This window comes from Myxine glutinosa, chromosome 8 (assembly GCF_964187855.1).
Source record: "Myxine glutinosa chromosome 8, kmMyxGlut1.1, whole genome shotgun sequence".
Taxonomy (NCBI): Eukaryota; Metazoa; Chordata; class Myxini; order Myxiniformes; family Myxinidae; genus Myxine; species Myxine glutinosa.
In genome coordinates this window covers 63,586,576-63,601,575 of record NC_136268.1, presented here as the reverse complement: position 1 = coordinate 63,601,575, position 15,000 = coordinate 63,586,576, and the positions used below count along the sequence as shown (strand labels likewise).

At 40.2% G+C, this 15,000-nt stretch overlaps 1 protein-coding gene across 2 annotated transcripts in view; it reads right to left on the bottom strand.

Annotated features, from left to right (window-relative positions):
- The window catches only part of TM9SF3 (transmembrane 9 superfamily member 3), a 124,843-nt gene that overhangs the window by 71,923 nt on the left and 37,920 nt on the right, over positions 1-15,000 (bottom strand). For both annotated transcript variants that reach the window (XM_068124571.2, XM_078783339.1), the window contains exons 3-7: positions 12,203-12,325; positions 10,850-11,010; positions 10,665-10,742; positions 9,639-9,770; positions 377-543 (exon numbers count right to left, since the gene is read on the bottom strand). In XM_068124571.2, the coding sequence (XP_067980672.1) occupies positions 377-543; positions 9,639-9,770; positions 10,665-10,742; positions 10,850-11,010; positions 12,203-12,325 (661 nt within the window). The remainder of the gene's footprint in view (positions 1-376; positions 544-9,638; positions 9,771-10,664; positions 10,743-10,849; positions 11,011-12,202; positions 12,326-15,000) is intronic.

The following is a 15,000-nucleotide window of genomic DNA, read 5'->3' as shown; positions in this document are numbered from 1 at the left end:
TGGTGCATTTCCCAGACACATTTAAAATGTAACGACATTCTCTATTTTTAATTGCAGTGTTTATAATCAAATTTTTAAATGCACCAAATAAATTTTTGAGGGATGGATAAGAAACACTTTACCAAACAATCAGATTAACCTGGAATGGAAGAGAAGGAAGGGGCATCAACTGTGTTTGAAGCCCTCATTGAATGAAAATAATAATAATAAAAATAAAAATAATAATAATTATAATAATAATGATAAAAGCAAGGATGTGACATAAACGGCTTTTTGCAAGTTGTTTTGATGCCACATCTGCAAGTAGAATGTGCAATACAATGTGCCAATTACATTGTAAATTTCAATGTGTTGATAGTTCCAAGTAAATGCTCACTCAGTGTAAAGATCACCAAATATGGCAATGGTGATGACGACGAAAGAGACAAAGAGGACCTGGTAGCCAGAGCCAATTAAGGCAGAAAACAGGACTGGGTTACTCGCAGGCCTAAACACATCTCCATGCACCTGCTTCCAGCCATACTCATCACCAAGATCTCGTTCCTGCAGACAACACATTTACATTGTTATGGATGATTGTAAATCATGGCAGGCAAATTCATTTTCAAAACCAAATGACGAGAGAAGGATGCGAACTGCTGTGGGGAAGGTGGCGAAGCGACTTTTCGGGCGTGAGCACTTCTCCAAAGCAACAAAGAGAATTTGAATTGAGAAATAGTGCGAGTGTGAGTGTGAATGTGTGTGTGTGTGAGATAAAGAAACACTAAATTAGGTAAACTAGCTAAGTTGCAATCTATGGGGGTGAAGGGGGGTAAAAATAAACCAGAACAGCCCACTGCATAAAGCCATGTCAGCTGCTCCACTGCAGCAGTCAGCATACACAGGTTTCAGAAGCCTTTTATTGGCAAATCACCAGCCCACCCCTTGAGGAAAGGAAACAATCCACGTACGTGTTTCTGGCTCCCTCACAATCACATCTGTTGAGAAGCTTTCTTTAATAGAAGAAAGGCAAAAATAAAAACAAACATTAGATAAGAAGGACAAGTTGCCAATATCACAAACACATGACAGACTGCAGTTTATGAAGGAGGTAATAAAATGGAAAGACCACCAGCTGCCCAGTGAAGACGCCTAGGAAGCACCGTGATGACGTAGGCAGCTGATGGGCGTCGCCCAGGATTCGTGGGTGCGGCTTCATGCGCATCTCATGGTGAAACTAGAACAATGCGACTGTCACCAATATGCCTCCGCATAGTCCCACAACAGGTAGATGCCATCACTCTGAATATGTATGGGTTGTGGATCACTTTGATGAAGTTTCGTGTTGATCGGATAAGGTTCGTTTTTCTAACCAAGATGGCTGCCAAACCACGTGACCTACAACATCATCATTTTTCAAACTATATGCAACAGTGCTGTTCGATGATATTTGTAAAATTTCGCATCGATAGGGTGAGCGGTTTCAGAGATATAATTATTTAATATTTTCCTTCAATCCAAAATGGCTGCCAAACCATGTGACCTATGATGGCATAAATGTAATATTTCAATACAAATGGGTCATAGATCATGTGCATGCAATTTCAGATTTTTAGGATAAGGATTTCGATTAAAACATTTTTGGCTGGTATCCCACTTCACCTATGTCATCATTATCATGCTTTTGTTCCCCATTGGGAGTACTTGACAATGTACCAAGTTTCAAAAAAATTCCATTTGGCGGTTTCCGAGAAATAAATTTTTAATTATCTGCTTTTAATCCAAGATGGCTGCCATACCACGTGACCTATGACCACCATTATCATAAAAACATTCGGCATATGTGTCACTCCTACCCTCCGCTTTGTCGGCGGAGGCATAAAGAATGCTTAGGTTTTGCTTAGGTTCTGTTTTTATGAAGTGCTTAGGTTCTGTTTTTATAAAGTGCTTAGGTTCTGTTTTAAGTTCATTCTGATTCATATTTAAATTTAGCAAAGGAGGAAGTTCCAATGATTAAAAATGGATCCATAATGACTGTCCAGGCTCTTGACAGCTCAGGAGATCAGGTGACTTGATCAACTGAGCTGCCTGTATCGCGCGCGGTTCGGTGCTGAAGTTATGCCTCCATGGCCTCCGTGGTTCTGCAGTGACCAACCCTTGGCCAGTCTCGGTGCCAGCGAGGTGCACCGTCTCTTCCCTGCCAGCATTGACTGCGTGCCTCTATTCGTGATTGTGGCGGACTCAGTTATGTCCAGGTTCGTGACCTTTGGGGCTGCTTTTGCAGTGCCAGGGAGGCTTCTGGCGGTGGGTATGAATGGCAGAGTTTTGAGCAAGGATTTTGATGAAAGAATGCCTGAAGCCATTGGAGTCGTGAGTGGTGCCAAAGTGTATTCTGGCGTGAGTAGTTTGCCGATAACGTTTTGGGCATGCCTTGGCGTCACAGACTGGCACTCCCTTCCTGTCACGGCTTCCCTCCCTCTGCTCATGACGATCTGCTCATCGTCGGGCCCACCACCATCCACGTTCCTGTGCTCCTCCCCCACTGCTTGGTTTGCGTGTAGACCTTGGTGTTCTCTGCAGTGTGTGCATGGGACTTCAGTGTTTTTCTGCAAACGCCATGGATATCCTCGCCGGAATTGTAGGCTGGAGGTCGGGGAGATGGTCATTGTCGCAGCCTCCATGGCTCCTTATGTCTGGTTGAACTTCATGGAGAGGCTTGGTACAGCTTAATTTATTTATTTTTCTCACAACACTTCATGGTGCCTTTGTTGTGCACCACTCTGGGTCTACTCTACAACTGATTGTTTTGTTCTAATTACAATGACCTATTTTATGATTTTGATATTTTTTATTGCAATATGTTATATTGCCCATAATATTTTTGTTTAGGCTTTTTCTAGTGTTAACACAACCATACATTGGTCTATACATTTCATAACTTTCATCTTATTATGCCTTCTATTCTTATTATTCTATCTATTATGTCTACCGCTCCCCTTATTTTGTGTTTTGTGTGTCGGTTTGACTTTGTGTGATGAATGTTAGCTCTTTCAAGAGCCTTAATCTTGTATCAAAAAAAAACAAAAAAAAAAACTTTCATCTTATAATGCCTTGATTTATTATTATTATTGTAACCTATTATTGCAATTATTGTAACCTCATTATTGTAGTTATTGTAACCTCATTATTGTATCGATCCTCATTACCATTGCCTGAGGAGAGGGTATTGCATTTGAGTCCGTTTCTTTGTCTGTTTGTCCACACAGAATAAATATGATTTTCTCTGCAACCGTTGGTCCGATTGACAGGAAATTTTCACCATAGGTGAAACTCCACCTGTATAATTTTTTTTAATGATAATTATGCCGTCATAGGTCACGTGGTATGGGTTCAAGATGTACAAAACATCATCTGATAAAGATGAAATTTCTTGAGCGTCATCTAGGGATAAATTGGTGGAGAGAAAAAATAATGATGACGTCCCACATCCCACATCCCACATTGTTAAACAACCCAATTATTCCCACATTGTTGGTTTTGTTTGGGAAGGGTTTTGGCCCAAGTCTTTCACAACCAGCTAGCCAGGCCTGACACTCTACTGGAGCTGGGAAATGTAGTAGGAACTTGGAATCTGTTTGGGATGCCAGCGATAACTCACCTACTCATCACGAATGACACCATGGGATATTTAATGTCCAATTAATGACGGTAAACGGGACACCCATTGCAAAGTCTACATAAGGTACAGTTCACTTTGTGATGTGATGCCCAACAATGAGAAGCACCAAATGCGAGTTTATAGTCGAATCGGAAATTGAATGGGCACCAGTCAGCTCAAAACGTATTTACACCACAACTGCACAATCCTTTCCTAGTGGTAACAAGTAATTTCGAAATGCTTCAAATTTTATGGAACAATCAAAAACCTACTCCGTCAAATAATTTGTTTTGATGATGTAATGAGTTGCTTTCATCAATTCAACATGTTCATGTATATGCTGGGTACTTATTTGATCACCGTCTGTTCATGGGTAACCATAGCAAAGGTGATTTTTTAAAATGACAAAACAGAACTACAAATCTTGCTTTCAAAGGGGAACACAAACGCTAAGACCACCTCGACACTTATCTATCTCTTTATACACTACAAAATAGATATGATGCATCTTCTTCCGATTTCTGATTTATAAATAGGTAATTTTGTGATTAAAAGTCAAAATCTTCTTCATCTTCACGATTACCCGTGACGTCACACCATTAATTCGACTGCCACTTCCATATTGTTTACGGGTTACATCACGGTACGATCGAACTCAAATGATGAATAATTTTCGAATTCTTACAAATATGCCGGATCGATGCATCCTTGGTGGTTGTAGCAATATTAGGTGTACCAGAAAGTAATGTCGTTTTTTTAAAGCTGTGTATTTTGAGAGTTTTTCACGAAGTTTCTGTATTTAATATGGATCAAATAAATGTCTACAGAAGTGCTTTAGCATTTGTTCTGTCAATGTCGATTTGTTTTTTTCATTCTCAGAGACTGTCAGACCCATGTGTGACGAAGGCCCCCAAAAAGAGCCACATTCGTCATTGTATGCTCTATGAATTTCGTAAGGGTAACAATGCAACGATACCTGCTAAGAACATTTGCAGTGTTTATCCTAATGCACAAAACGTGTGGAAATTTCAACAGTGGTTTGGCAAATTTAAAAGAGGGAATTTTTATCTCAATGCCGGAACCCGGACAGAAAAGACAATAACTCTAGATAATGGCTTGTCATGGGCAATAATTGAAGCAGATCCGCGTCTGAGCATCAAGCAACTGGCTGAACAGCTCAATTAGTCATGGTCCACAATCCAGGAGCACCTTAAACAGATAAGAAAGGTGAATAGGCAAGGAGTTTGGGTCCCTCAACAACTGCCACCTGAAAATCAAGCTCAGCGATCTGCAACTCTTTGCTAACCAGGCATGAGAAAACACCTTTTCTTCAGCAAATTGTTACGGGAGATGAAAAATGGGTTCGTTATGTTAACAGCAAATGGAAGAAACAATGGCTTTCTCCCAATCAAACTCCAGTTCCAATGCTAAAACCGGGTCTCTATCCACGAAAGGTCTCGTTATGCATTTGGTGGAATACTACAGGCATAGTCTTCTTTGAGTTATTGGACCAGAGCAGAACCATCACCAGAGACCTTTTCTGTGAACAACTTGAACGTTTAAACCAAGCTTTGAACAAAAACATATATTTGAACAAAAACAAAAACCCCTGCAATGGTGAGCATAAAAAACCACCGTTTAGAGGCCATTTTTCCCCGCAAAGCGGGGGTTGGCCTTTTCGGGGACCGTGGTTGTTGTTGTTTTTTGGTCCCCTTTTTGAAGCAATGTTTTACGGCCGGATGCCCTTCCTGCCACCAACCCTGTTTGTCGCCTTTTTACGATAAACAGGGAATTACCAGTGTACTGGTACTCAATTTGCCGACCTCGGAAGGACGACAGGCTGAGTCAACCCCCCTGGCGTTAATTCAGCGATCGACCGGGATTCAAACCCAGGATCCTTGGATCCTAAGCTGGCACCCTAGCCGCTAGCCCAACACCAGGGATGAGCATAAAAGGTGTTATTTTGCAGCACGACTACGCAAGGCCAGATTCAGCAAGACTGTCCCAAGAGAAGATAAGGAGTTTAGGCTGTGAAGTTTTACCTCATCCTCTCTACTCACCTAACCTAGCACCATCAGAATTTCACCTCTTTAGATCTCTGCTACACATTCTTGATGACAAAGCGTTTTAAAAAAACATTGAATATGTCAAAACTGGTCTCTCACCATTTCTCTCTTCAAAACAACAAACCTTTATGAAGAAGGGATTAAAAAATTGGTTAAGATGGGATAGTGTCATTGCTAATGATGGTGATTGTGTCATTGATTGAATAAATGTCATAACATAATACACTTAAAAAGTCCTTTTCTTGTTTCATCTGAAAAACGACATTACTTTCCAGTACACCTAATACAAACCGAGACGGTTCATGCTTCCACCAATGGTCGAAAGATCTGAGGGTTGCTATTAATTGGACGAGATATGCCCGAAATACCGCAGTGTGGATCGGGCCGACAAGATATTCGCTTTTGTGGTTGGAACATTTTATAGAGCACTGGTAGGAATAACCAGAGATGGCTAGATATTGTGGTTTTCTGCCACAACAGAGAGAGAAGATACGTTCCCACAATTAAGCAGAAGAAACAACCATCGATCAAAACTGTAAGACCATCCAGCACCACTTCCCCTTCGCAATCCCCCATCAACCGTCACCCTAGCTAACAATACCCACGACCAGTGACCACCCACCATGCATTACACCCTTCATCAACCATCACTTGAAACCATAAGACCATCCAACACCACTCCCCCCTCCTCAATCCCCCATGAACCGTCACCCTAGCTAACAATACCCACGACCACCGCACACTCCCCTGCCCCCCCCCCCCCCACCACCCCACCCCACCCACCCACCGGACCACCCCCTTCCAACATCTCCCATCAACGGTCACCCTATATGGCCAACAACACACATGACCACCCCACACCTCACGTCGTGTGCCGTGTGTACACACCGAGTCGTGTGCCGTGTGTACACGCCGAGTCGTGTGCCGTGTGTACACGCCGAGTCGTGTGCCGTGTGTACATGACGAGTCGTGTGCCGTGTGTACACGTGCCAGTCATGCTGTGTACGTGCAGAGTCGTGCTGCGTACGTGCCTAGTCATGCTGTGTACATGCCGTGTGTACACGCCGATTCGTGCCATGTGCGCAGGCCGATTCATGCCGTGTGTGCAGGCCGATTCGTGCCGTGTGTACAGGCCGATTTGTGCCGAGTGTACAGGCCGATTCGTGCCGTGTGTACAGGCCGATTCATGCCAGGGCATGTAAAGTGCCTCTAGAAAGTCTACACCCCCTTTCAAAAATTTCACCTGTTGTTCCCTTACGCTTGAATTAAATTGCATTAAATCAGACTTTTTCCACCTTTATTTACTCATTGTAGACCACAACTTCCAAATCAAAAACAAATTCTACAAATTTCATAAAGTTAATTAAAAATACAAAACTAGAATATGTTGGTTGGACAAGTGTCCACCCCCATTATAACAGCAGTTGTAAATTATCTCAGGTGTAACCAATCACCTTCAAAATCACACACAAAGTTAATTGGCCTCCACCTGTGTTAAATTGTAGTGATTCTGATTATTTCAGAATAAAATCAGCTATTCCTGTAGGTTTCCTCTGCTGGGTAGTGCATTTCACAGCAAAGACAACCATGAGCACCAACAAGCTTTCAAAAGACATGTGATAAAGTTGTGGAAAGCACAGATCAGGGGAAGGGTATAAAAAGATTTAAAACGCCTTGAATATCCCTTGGAGCACAGACAAGACAATCATTATGAAGTGGAAGGCATATGGTACCACCAAAACCATGCATAGATCAGGCTGTCCCAACAAACTGGATGACCAAGCAAGGACGAGACTGATCAGAGAGGCCACCAAGACGCCAATGGCAGCTTTTAAAGAGCTACAGGCCTTTATGGCAAAGACTGGTCACTATGTGCATGTGACAACAATACCCCAAGCACTCCACAAGTCTGGCCTGTATGGTAGGGTGGCAAAAAGGAAGCCATTACTCCAGAGGTATGCAAAAAAACCACTCTGGAGATTCTGAAGCCATGGGGCAAAAAGTTTTGTGGTCATAGAAACCAGGATGGAACATTTTGGTCTAAATGCAAAACGTTACTTTTGGAGCAAACCAAACACAGCACATCACCCAAAGAACACCATCCCTACTTTGTGCATGGTGGTGCAGCATCATGTTATGGAGAAGTTTCTCATCAGCAGGGACTGGGGCACTTGTCAGGATGGAAGGGAAAATGAATGGAGCAAAATTCAGAAAAATCTTAGAGGAAAACCTGCTGCCCTCTGCAAGAAAACTGAAATTGGGACAGAAGTTCACCTTTCAGCATGACAACTACCCAAAGCACACAGCCAACGCTACACTGGAGTGGCTAAGGAATGAAAAGATAAATGTCCCTGAATGGCCCAGTCAGAGCCCCGAGCTAAATCCAATCGAAACTCTGTGGCATGACTTGAAGATTGCTGTCAGTCAACACTCCCCACACAACTTGACTGAGCTTGAACAGTTTTGTACAGAAAAATGGGCAAATATTGCCCAGTGAAGGTGTGCGAAGTTGGTAGAGATCTATCCCAACAGACTCACAGCTGTAATTGCTGTCATAGGTCCTTCCATCAAATATTAACTCAGGGGGGTGGACACTTATCCAGCCTAGATTTTCTAGCTTTGTATTGTACACCGCTCCTTTCCTATGCCATCTCTAGGCGCTAAATAACGTCATGGCCGGGCATTGAAGGGGGCTCGGCAATGACGCACGCTGAAAGGGAGTACTCAGTTTTCACTCTGGTTGTTTGTTTGTTTTTCTTGGTTGTCCGGGCGACATCTCAGCCATCCTTTGAGCTGGGAAGCTGAAATTTTGGCACAATAGTGAGCAAGTACTTTGTCAAAAAGGATATTTTTTGTTTTTTGATTCATCAATTAATTGATTAGTTATTTAATTATGAGCGATTAATTAAAGACATACATTTCCTTTCCCTTCTGGGCTTTTTCTCAGGCACCTTTTGAGTTAGGAAGCTGATATTTGGACATGCCAATGCCCAAGTGATTTGGCTCTAAAGGCTATTTTTGATTTATTGATAAATCAATTAATCGATTAATTATTTAGATATTTGATTAATGACTAAAAAATTTTTTTTTTTAGTTACAGATTCGGATGAAATGGTGGTGGTTTATGTATTCTATTAGCCAATTGATTGACTATTTTATTTTTTATCTGATTATTATTTATTTTCATTATTAATCATTTATTTATTTTCTTTCTCATCTGGGCAATATCTCAGGCACCTTTTGAGCTAGGAAGCTAATATTTGGACACAACAGTGACCAAGTGATGTGGCTATAAAGGATATTTTTGATTTTTTGATTAGTCATTTAATCGATTAATTATTTATTGATTAATCAATTAATTTTATTTATTTATTATTAATGACATTTAATTACATTCCTAAAAGATACATCTTCGGATGAAGCACTAGTGGTTTAGTTATGCTATTAGCCCATTGATTAAGAAAGTATTTTATGATAATCTTTTATTGATTTTAATTATGCAATTAATCAATCAATTATTGTATACCTCTCCCTCCCACCCAATACAATCTCTATGAGCTGCACTGCGGTATTGCCGGGCGCCAGGGGCGCCCCGGCAATGCCGCGCTGGAGGATATTTAATCATTTGGCATGGGGGCGGTGTACTTTGAATGTATCTGTACTTGTTTTTAATTAATTTTCTGAAATTTGTAGAATTTGTTTTTCACTTGGAAGTTGTGGGTTACTGGTTACAAGTGGTTATAAGTCATGAATAAAACTGTGGTTATAAGTCATTAATAAAACTGGTTTTAAGTCATTAATAAATAAAAAAATGTATTTTTGGCACTCACTTGCACACTCTACAAAATCCACATGGAAACTCGCCATCTAGTGGTGTCAATTTCATTATCGAGATACAATTAAATAATGATAAGTGTGGCATGAAAGGAGCTCACCATGTCATCCATCTCTTCTTCCTTGCTGTATCGTGCAAAGTCCTTTCTCAGAGTGCGCATTAGGATCATGGACACCAAACCAACCAGAAATATCACCATCATGAATGAGTTAAAGATGGAAAACCAGTGTATCTGATTGCAGTCAAAGCAATAGCAAAATTAGAAATACAGTACAGTACTGTGGAGCACAAATCCACATATTCAAACTGCACTATTTACTCCTGCCACTTCCAACAACAAAATACAATAGAACACAACAATGACAAAGCAGGACGACAAAAATATGATTCTTTTATTTTTTTTTTTAACACAAAATATTCTGTTAACTGCCCACCTCCTCTTTCAGAGATGCCCAAAGTGTTTAAAACCTATTTATTACGTTATCTCATCTAGATTCTCGAATAGATTAACTTATAAAATGGGTAATGATATCCAGACGTCTGTCTGTCCGTCCATTTATCAGCTTTTTGCTATTTATGCTACTCTTTTATCACTCGGCTGATTGTTCTGAAACTTGACACATGAATACAAGACAGCAGTCCGCAAAATCGCTCACGTTTTGATATTTTGATTTCGGATCAATCGGGCTCCCGAGGTGGTGGGGTTACCCCCTGAAACTTTGGTTCCCTACTTCTGCCTTATTTACCAACCGATTATACTGAAAACCGATACAGCCCTTCTACTCAATGATACGCAAGATCACCCGATCATAGTAACATAACTTTTACCTGACCAGGCCTCTGACCTCTTGACCCCATAATCGAATCATTTCATATTTGCATCATTGTACATAGCTGTACCAAGTTTGACTTGGATCCCTTCAGCCGTTCTTAAGTTACCACAGATGCACAAACGCACACACAGACAACCAAAAACATAATGCCTCCGACAACTTCTTCAGCAGAGGTATAAAAAAAATGGTTAGCAAAATAATTTACACGTTGACAATCAACCTAAATTAACAAAAACGATGATAGCAAGAAAAATAAACAAAAATTACGAGTGCTAGAATATTTTAATACTCACACGGTGTTGGAAAAAAGAGGGATCCAGGTATTTGTCGAATCGATGATCAAATGTTACTCCAACTTTTTTCCACTTAACCTGCAAATATAGCACCAGCACTGAAACCAATATTTCAATGAGGGCTACCTACACCCAAAGAAAAGCATCAATAAATAATAAGGAAGGTGATGGTCAGCTATTCTTACCGAATATGTTAAGGGAATCTTGATGTTTGGTACAAGCTTCACTTTCACTTCACTCGTTAAGTTTACATCCATAATATTGTCACCATTGTAACCAATATCTAACTTTTTGTGCGTCCATAAGTAAAAGCTTTCCATGTTCTCATCAACCTCACCAACAATTCCTAGGAAGAACAGAGAAGAACTTCAACATCAAGTGAACAACAATATAAAAATTATTAAACAAGTGCGATAATTGCTTTGAAAACTTGAACGCTCTGAAACTCGAACTTGTTCTGTAACTTATAAAAAGCCATTTATCAAGTTTCAGGTGAATATGTTAAAGGATATGGGGAAAAAGTCTGAAAAACCACAGGTGGGACTTGACGGATGGACAGACAGATATACAGGCGGAGAGCAAACCAATAGTCCCCTCCGGAGAAACCAAATAGGGCACTAATAATGAACACTCCTTGAGGAATAGCTGTTTCCTTTAAACTAAATCACTTCATGTGCAAAGTCTGAATGCCACACTGAAGAAAATTAAATGTCAAACTCAAAGCATGTCTGTTCACAAAATATAAAAACATTTTGATTTGCATTGCAGAATACTAGCCACTTCTGCAACATGGATTCAAAATCAAACTCTCCATTTACACAAATATGGAAGAATTCCATTGGAAAGCGGTTACAAAGCATGTTTAGAATCTCATAGATAATGAGTGAATCTCCAAATCATAATAATTCTCCCAAACAGAACTTAGAATTAGAACATGGATGACAAAAACAGCCATTTATCACCAAAAATACATTACTTACCAGGGAGAGCCTCACTGCTAATCAATCTATATTGATGTAATCACATTCACCATTAATAATTGCAAAATATATCATGTCAAGTGCAATTTTGAAATCTTGTTCTTACAGTACATTTTGAATGACATGCATATTGTATGCTACGCTTTTTATAACACCTTTGTATGCTACGCTTTTTTTAATTTTCGTGTCTGAATTGCAAACGACAAGCAGTGCCGATCACACTGAGGCCTATTAACATAAGTAGAAGTTGGTTAATGCAAATAAAGTTGATTACATGTATTACAAATGGTATGTTTGCATCATTTTTCAAATAATCATGATAGTCAAGTGAGTTGTCTCTAATGGTAAATTGTGCCAAGCTTGTTCAAACCGTCAGACCACAAGATTTGTACTCGTGGTTCCTGCAAACATCTGTTGGAGCATGATCCTGCTCCATCTAGATGTAACTAGCTTAAAATTTTAGGACAATTAAATTTCGATTCATACACCACCATTTGCAAGAACACCAGATTTCTTTTAGTTGAAATGAAATAATAATAATAATAAAATAAAACTTACCCCAAATCGGTAGGTCATCAATATACATTTGATACCAGTAATGATTTTTCACCGCATACACAAAAGTATTGTAAACCTCCTTGTTCACATCAATTTCACAATATTTGATCTGGTAGACATCCTCTGAAACACAAACAAAACAGTGGTCTTTAAAATTCAAGGAATCAATATTAGTCATTCACAATCAATATTATGACCAAAATGTCAACTGGAGCAGATTAATTATTTAAGCCAAAAGGATCTGCGTTTCATGCTTAACTTTGTTTTGACATATCTGAAATGTTTCTTAATTCTTGAAATCAATACGTTAATCATCTTTTAGTTTAGTGTCAATAGAGTTGCTGCTATAAGGTCTTCAGTCGACATTTGTTGCATCTTCATGGCACACTTTTGGGCAACAGCAATGTTGACCTATATATACACTTTCCAACCAATAAATAATGAAAACCAAAACATTACACTGTTCAAAATCTGCAATGAGACATTTCGGTAATACATAAAATTTAAGTAGTACTTCAAGTAGTCTAACTACAATATCATCACTCGTCAACTTTTAGAATAAACAACCCATTTCAACAAACATTCTTGGGGGAAATGCCAGGGGCATAAAAAAGGCCCCTTTATATGGATGTGCCATGTGGCAAAGTATATAAAAGAAGGGAAATTTCATGGCTTGGAGAAAATGCCCAACAATAGAAAAGAAGGGACATTCAAAAATCATCGTGTGCATGCTGGACTACCCTTGTGTTCTTAAGAGGAACCAAGTAATGCTCTAGAAAAGTTCATATAAAGGGGTGCTCTACATCTAGCAAATAAGTTACATTTACTTTTTCAAGCAGCTGTATGAATCAAACATTTATTTTAAAGAATGATACTTCTGTGAGGGTCAAACTTGAGTCCTAGTCAAAACGAGAGCTAAGTCAATGACACGCCATCACAAATCCCCAGTCCCCACGCTTCTCACTTAAAGTAAAGTTGAAAGATGACAAGTTCCACCAGGAATGACCCCATATTACATTTTGAGTTTTAAAAAAATCTTCTGTTTTAACCCTCGTGACCCTAAGTCCCTAGCCCTGCAACAAGAACCAGTGGTCAAATCCCACCCAAAAAACGTTATATTTCAAGCCTCCCCCAATGTTGATGTACAAAGTTTCATTAAAAAATGCTTCAAAATATTGCCGTAATTGCATTTTTTGGTATCTGACCTTTTGATCTTACACCAGGGACTTGGCAGGGTGGAGAAGGGTGGGGCCAAAATGATACTGCTATTGCACCTTCCTGACATTTGGTTATCATAACTACTAAGTTTGGTGAATTTTTGCCCAACCATTAAAGATGCGATAGCGTAATGGACAGAAAGACAGACAACCAATTAATATAAATTTTTATAATTTTATGACTTAAAAAAAAAAATCCAACCCCCTCCCCCATTTTATTAGTCTTCTACCAGTGTATGTACACCGGAGGGTACTATAGGTTTGCATCCAGTCCGTCAGTCCGTCAGTCCGTCAGTCCGTCCGTCACGCAAAGAACAGTTTTCCGGACTTTTTTCTAAACTCTTAAAGCTAATGATTTCAAACTTGGTAGATGGTTTCCTCATGATAAGTTACAGATCAAGTTCGAACTTCACGACGTTTCGATCATTTTTGACAAAGTTATGGCACTTTGAACTTTGGTAATTTCCCCAACAGTTTTCCGGATGACAGACTGCCTGTAGGGGACGTGTATTGCAGCGCTATACTCAGAATGCTTGTTTTATTTATTAATTTAAGCATGGGGCTAATAACAGGGGTGGCTAGTATTATCATTATCAAGTGGATGACGGTGTGTCAAAAAGTTTGGCAAGAAGTGATCCCAGAAGACTCGGGAAACAAGCATTCTGAGTATTGTGCTGCAATACATGTCCCCAACCGGCATTGGGTAGCACTGTCATAGAAGACAGTATTATGACTTACCGCACGCCAAATTATAGTCCGGAAAACTGTTGGGGAAATTACCAAAGTTCAAAGTGCCATAACTTTGTCAAAAATGATCGAAACGTCGTGAAGGTCGAACTTGATCTGTAACTTATCATGACAAAACCATGTACCAAGTTTTTTTTTTTTTTTTTTTTTTTTTTTGTATACTGAATCGAGGCTCGTGAAAGAGCTAACATTTACTTCACAAACAAATCGACCAGACAAACAAAATACACAAAAAGAGGGAGCGGAAGACAAGATGGGGAGAAAAGGGGAAGCACACAAACACAACATCCGAGAGCAGGGAGATGTGTGGAAGGGAGAGGGCCCGGGGGGAGGAGGCATGGGAAGGGGGGGGGGGGAGGGAGAAGTATAAAGCACAAGGACACCAAGGACTTCCAGGACAGAAGTTGGTATTTCAAAAAGGGGAATTGGGGTGAAATTAGCGGGGGTAGAAAAGATCAAGGTTTTGGATGGGGGAAGATAAGAGATGGTGGTGAACAGCTGTTTTAAAGACTTGGAGGGTGGAGTGGGATTGAAGAGAGTGAGGGAGTTTGTTCCAGAGGCAGGAGAAAAGAGGAATGAAGGAGTGAAAGTGAGCAGAGAGTCTTGATTTTGGCAGTTTAACCAAAAGAGGGTTGCAGGCAGATCTTGTGCGACCTGTAGGAATATTTGCGGGACAGAGCCCAGAGAGAGCTGGGGGGGCAAGGCCAGAGAGGAGTCGGTAGAAGACGGAAAGACCACCAACCTGCCTGCGGTGAGTGAGTGAGAGGCCCTTGGAGTTAGCTTCATCGCGGGAGATTCCAATGATTCTGAATGCTTTGGTTTCAACAGCGCGAA